The following is a 6199-nucleotide window of genomic DNA, read 5'->3' as shown; positions in this document are numbered from 1 at the left end:
GCCAGACCCGGGGCGGCGGGGCCGGGGCGTCCCTGCCCGCCGCCGCCGCCGCCGCGCCTGCAGCCCTGATCCCCGCCGCTCCGGCCGTCGGCGCCCCCCGAAGCGGCGTGGATGATCCGCGACCTGAGCAAGATGTACCCGCAGACCCGGCACCCGGTGAGTGGCGGCGGTGGCCCCGCGGGCAGCGCTCCGGCGCGGGCACCGCGGAGTTGTAGCCATTTTCTTATTGTTGTCCGCCGCGCCGCCGCTGCCGCCGTGCCCCGGGCCGCCGGGGTTGGCTCCTCCGAGTTGCCCCCCGCCCGGTGCGCGGCGGTCCCGGCGGCCGCCCCGCGGCTACGGCCGGTGCGGGGGGTCCGAGCGGGCGACGCCTCCCCCCGCGGCGGCTCCGCACCGCCGGTGGCTCCGTCGGGGCAGCAGCCCCGGGGCTTCTCGGCGTGCGGGGGTCCGGGGGGCTGCGCCTCGGCGGAGCCCGGGTGCGAGGGCCGCGGCGGGGGGCGGCGGCCGGGCGGGGGGAGCCGCGGGCGGGCGGGCGAGAGGGGGCGATTAAAAGACCCGCTGTTGCTTGCTTGCAGGCTCCTCACCAGCCAGCGCAGCCCTTTAAATTCACCATTTCCGAGTCCTGCGATCGGATTAAGGAGGAGTTTCAGTTTTTGCAGGCTCAGTACCACAGGTAACGCCGCCGACTTTCCCTGACCCCCTCCCCTCCCTCCCCCCCCCTCGGCGGGCTCGCCTCTCGCCACTTCCCCACCGCCGCTGCCCGGGCGAGGGCGCCGGGATCCCCCCCGGAGCCGGAGCCGGACCGGACCGAGCCCCGCCGTGCGCTCCTCCGCATCCCGCCGCCGCCGCCGCCGGCCCTGGGGCTGGGGGCTCCGGGGGCACACGGACCCCTAGCCGAACGGTGCCGGCGGGTTTTCTTGTTTTCCCCGCGCTCCGAGTCGTAGTTGGCGCTTTTTTTTTTTTTTTTCTTTTTTTTTGGGGGGGGGCGGGGTGGGGGTCAATTGAAAAAATCGGTGGTTGGCTGGGCTTGTCCTCTGCTTTTCTTCAAAATGCCGCTCCGGACACGCATCTTGTCTTGGCTCGGCCCCCTCGCGCCTTTCATTGACAAGTCAAGTGCTGATAACCTGGAAGTGAGGCGGCGAGCTATTTCATTATCCTTAGGTGGAAGAGTGCCGTGTCCTCAAAGTGACAAGTGACTTCTGGCAGGATTGCTTAGCAGGCTTCTGAAAACAAACAAAAAAAAACCAGCGGGGGTGTTCATGCTTACCGCGGTATTCCTTAAATTACCTGCAGTATTTTCCTTGCAGTTCTGTCATCAGTAACGGAAAAAAAAAAAAAAAGCCAGCAACTTTTCTGCTCCTTCAAGTGGTGATACGTGTTTGGTTCCTCTGTGGGTTGAGTGAAAGCAAGAGGTGTTTCTAAAACTCATTTAAATAAAAACTCCGAAACCCAAATGATGGATTTTTGAGTGTCTTCTCAAGCTTAAGTATGATTGGTATGAACCCCTGCGTGCTTCTTCTGTGAACCAGTGTTGGTTTTGGTTTTTTTTTTTTTTTTGTGTCAGAGAAAATTACTGTCCGGTGTACTGTATGCAGTTTGCTTAGGAGATGAGGATGTTGCACAATATCTCTTGAAAGAGGAAAACTACAAACCCCACCCTGAACTCCCAAGCAAGAGCTGGAATGCACGCTTCTATTTGTGTGTTGGAGAAAGGCTTGGAAAGGGGAGTAACCTGTGCTCAGAAGAATGTCAGTTTTGTGTTACGAAGTACCCATGCTTTTTCCTTTTTATGTCTTGAACAGTTTAAAGCTAGAATGTGAAAAACTGGCCAGTGAGAAGACAGAGATGCAGCGACATTATGTCATGGTAAGCAAGCTGCATAACAAATTCAGAATGTCTATTAGCTTGGTATACTGAGAACGAAATACATTCGGCTTGCTGGAGGCGAACAGAGAGATTATAGTAGCTCTGCTGTTGTTGGGGTTGCATCGGTGCTTCCATTATAAATCCTTAGTTTTAGGGGTTGATAACTTGCTCGCAGCAGTGAGTTTCTGCACGAAACCTGCTTTTTAACCTTTTAAGCAATTGGGGATAGTTCTTCCAAATACTGGCAGATTACTTGTCAGCCCTTTAAAGCTGTGTACTACTTTCATAGTGTACCTGGGGATGATGTTTTTCACTTTTGCTGACTTCTCCCAAAACTCCTATCTCCGTAAAACGGTCGGGGATCCTTTTTTTTTTTTTTTCTTCTGTGATGGGAGTCAGCCAAAATTATACACGTACGTATACAAACCCAAAGCCTGCTTCCTCTAAGAACTGATGCACGTGGGCAGCTGGTTCATTGTTTCACTAAATTCAGAATGGCAGGGATCTCAGCTGGGAAAGGGATCTCCTCAATGGTTGTGGTCTGCCTGGTTAAATAACGTGCATAGGAAGACATCTCTAAATACGTAATTGTGTGATGGATCATGATAACTCCAGAGGAGCTCTTGCTATCTGCTGTCTTTTACATCTATGAAGGATTACCCGTTCTCCATACGTACGTGACAAATAACACTCTTGTATTTGCAAAAAAAGAGTAAATAACCTTGAAAAATTCTTAACACGCAAATGTTAAGGCTCGCAGTTGTCTTTTTCATGCCTGGTGCACCTAAGTCTTGGAGATTGTTTGGTACTACTATTACAGGCTGAATGGGGCTCCCCGCAATACTCGGGCACAAGAGAACATACTTAGATTGGTGTATCTGCTTTGGCTCTGAATTTCCATGCTCTTTCATTTTTTGCATCCATGCAATTTAATTGCCGCTTTTTTGTGTTTTTAATTTAAAATTTTGAATAACCGGTCTGTTAGGCATTGCTGATTTATATGTGTGTCTGACTTCAAGCACTTCAGGCGTTTTTTTTGACATCTTTTATGTGTGCTAGGAAATAAAATCTTGAGCATTTTCTGTGTGGCTCTTTTTTTCTGCTTCTAATATTTAACTCTGGTGGTGATTACTTTTCGTGATCTTTTTGTTGTCTGTTTTTCTGTCTTTCTCATTGTTTTATGGCTGTTCTTTGTAAATTTGACGTGAAGCAACGTAGAGAAAACAAAACAAACAAACAAACAAAAAGGTCGCTGTGAAATGCTCTTTCGAATTCCAGGACCTCTTCAAGGCCAGTAAATGTTTGTAGGTCTGTATGTCTCTGTACAGATGATGTTTGAGGCAAAGTGAATTTTGGAATAGTTTTCACAATTGCAAGGTCTAATAGAGTCATTTTCTTCTTTCTTAGTATTACGAGATGTCCTATGGGCTGAATATAGAGATGCATAAGCAGGTAGGTAGATCATTTGTTTTGTGTAAGAATCCTCTGTGTGATTTCTCCCATCAGTCTTAAAATGGATGTGTGTTCTGTGTGACTTGCATGCTTGAGTGCACTGGAAATTATTTTGTACTTAACCTGGCCCTGAAACTTCCATCTTGTGTACTGTATATGTATAGGCTCTGCGTAGGTTACGGTCTTGGCTACCAGTTGTGCTTCATTCAATTGGCTTTCTCCATGCAATCTCTGTACATGCACGCAGTCCTATACTGCACGGGGAGGGTGTATGTGAGTTGGGGTGGGTATGTGGGTTGTACCTTCAGATCTGTCTGACCTCAAGCCTTCGGGTTTTACTTTTTGGGATGACAGGTGCATCACAAATGCATATTAGGTGTCAAGGACTTTGTATCTGCGTATGGAAAAAGACTGTTCTCTTCGGTTAACCTGGACTGATCTAAGCTGGAGCTACAAAAGCAATTGATGCACAGCCATGTTCCTGTTTCCCTCAGGCTGCTTACTTGGACCTTTGTCCAAAACCAGTGTCTTAGCATCTCAAACATGAAAGAGTAAATGAGCTTTCTGTGAGGATGTTAGCATGCTTGGTTTTGTGCCTTGAAGTCTAGCACTTAGGCCAAGATTAGCAGGAGATTAGTCAGATGGAGCATGGTAGTGTAAATCAGAGTTTCTTATTTGGTAATGTGTGTTTTTAACCTTCTCTAGAGGAGAATGAATTAAACATCTGACCTCTTTTCCAGTGAGGGAACTTTTTTATATGGTGGAGTTTAATACTGACAACTCATTTTAGCAAATGGTTGAGCAATTCGCCGGTGTTGCTGGGGAGTGTAAACTGCAGAAATAAAGAAATGGTTGGATGGGAGAAGAAAGACCATCTGAAAATTGGTTTGTGTGCGTTTCTGTTCAAAGTTAAGGATTTGGAACTTCTCTGGGTTGTGGAAATAGGATTGCTTTATCTTGTTGAGAGCAGACATACAAGTCAAATGTTTTTTCATGTTATTTATTATTTATTTTATTCTGCATTCCATTAGCATCCCAATGCCACAGTACCGATTAGGGCCATTTGAACTAGATGGCATACAAATGCGAAGATGGTGGGATTTTTTTGCCTTAAAGCATTTAATATCTGCAGCTCCAAACTTACGGGACCTTGTACATACACATGATTTTGCAGACATAATATAGACCTGTTGAATTCAGATGTCCTCCTCGCAGGTACCTTGAAGACTCTACAAGTGCCTTTAACAAATGGTTGAGAGGAAAAAGCTGTGACGGCAGCTGATCAGATTGTATGTATGTGGTCACTTTCTGGACTTGATTCAGGTCATGGATGCTGGTGGAAAGACTGACGACTGACTCTGAGAGGTGTTGGATCTGTTCTCAAACGAATAGCTAGACCATTTCAGTTCCCTTTTAAAAAAAACAAAACAAAACGAAAAACCAACACAAAACTGAAACAACCCCCTCCCCCCCAATTAATAGAGTAGTTGATGTGGAAGCAATTCACCCCTTACAGGCCACCTATGTAGCAAATTCTTACTGAAAGCAGGCATTGCAGTCAAACCTGTTTATGTTTCTAGCTAGGTTTACCCTGACTGCCCAGAATTCTGTGGGACGAAATCAGCTTGCAAGTACAAGGAGGAATTAAATCGTTTTAAGCAGTGGAAGAAAACCCCACAGCCCAAGCTCTTTTAATTTCTAAATACTTCAGAAATTGTATACGGTTATGGCAAAGCAGTCATCAATGATATTCTGGAGAAATTAAATACTTAGTTACAACTGAGTGTGGGGATTACAAAGGACTGGGTTTTAATTGAACACCTTTTTTCATTACTGTTCAGTCTGTTCAAATTAGTAGTTTAAGTGTCTTACTCTCATGCAAAACACTTAGATATTTTGTCAGGTGTTGATTCAAATTAGCTGTGGCTGAGAAACTTGTTCGCTATCATTCTTAAATTTGCTATCAATTACATATCTCTCATGCCTCCCCTTCTATTGCTGGCGGGTTGGTTTTTTTTTATTCTTTTCTCTTGCTTCAGCAACTGCAAAATATTTCCCATCTTGCTTTATGATTACAGTATTGAGGTCCAATTTGGTATATTATATAGGTAGTGTTGATAGCTTCATTAGATGTGTGTGAAGCTTTTTTAGTCTTCCACCTTAAATTCCGCTCTCTTCCTCTCCCATCTTTGAATTTTATTTGGCTGCCATTGAGTGATTCACCTTTTTTTTTCTCCCGCCCCCCCCCCCCCCCCCCCAATTCAATCATATCAAAAATCCTGAGGGCAGTTTATCACATTATGAAATACAGACAGCCCTGCAAACCACCTACTTATTATATTTTCTTTCTTTTTTTCACTTTAGCACAGAGGCATATCTGTCTTTATTTGTTTTTCTGGGCAGACAGCCTTGGTTCCTCTCAGGTTCTTTTCCAGATGTACTCGCTGGATGCCCTTGTAATGGAAAGCAGGCAATAATGCAGTGAAGTTGCCCTTCGGCGTAATTGGGCCTAGTTCTCAAGATCAGGTTAGGCTTATTCACTTATTAGATTTGCGTCTCAAAGGGTTCAAGAGCAGGACTCCCTGGAGTCCTTGGAAGTACCCTAGTAATTGGTGGCCCTGATATTTGAAACCTTTGTGTATTTTTCTGTTAAAGCTTCTGTTCTTCTTGGCTGCTCCCAGCCACAGAGTATTTATTTTTAGAGAAATTTTTCACTGGAACAGAAAATGATGGCTGTGATGGAGTCATGACTCTGTGACTTAGCAAATTGATAAAAGGATAAACGTGCAGAGAGCAGCGGTAGTGAGTGTGCCTGTGTGTCTGGGGGGGTGAGGGGGGAAGAGCATCTCTTTTCCCACCCCTCGTGTGATGCTCATCATCAGTC

General features: G+C 46.3%; 1 protein-coding gene across 4 annotated transcripts in view; it reads left to right on the top strand.

Moving 5' to 3' along the window:
• LOC142050131 (transducin-like enhancer protein 4) overlaps positions 1 to 6199 on the top strand; it is a 98949-nt gene continuing 92750 nt past the window's right edge. For all 4 annotated transcript variants that reach the window (XM_075078480.1, XM_075078478.1, XM_075078479.1 and 1 more), the window contains exons 1-4: positions 1 to 156; positions 573 to 670; positions 1800 to 1863; positions 3271 to 3315. In XM_075078480.1, coding sequence (XP_074934581.1) covers positions 112 to 156; positions 573 to 670; positions 1800 to 1863; positions 3271 to 3315 — 252 coding nt within the window. In that variant the 5' untranslated portion in view covers positions 1 to 111. The remainder of the gene's footprint in view (positions 157 to 572; positions 671 to 1799; positions 1864 to 3270; positions 3316 to 6199) is intronic.

The sequence above is a fragment of the Phalacrocorax aristotelis genome, chromosome Z (assembly GCF_949628215.1).
Source record: "Phalacrocorax aristotelis chromosome Z, bGulAri2.1, whole genome shotgun sequence".
NCBI classification, from domain to species: domain Eukaryota; kingdom Metazoa; phylum Chordata; class Aves; order Suliformes; family Phalacrocoracidae; genus Phalacrocorax; species Phalacrocorax aristotelis.
The sequence above is the reverse complement of the archived record's forward strand: the minus strand, read 5'-3'. Positions and strand labels throughout refer to the sequence as shown.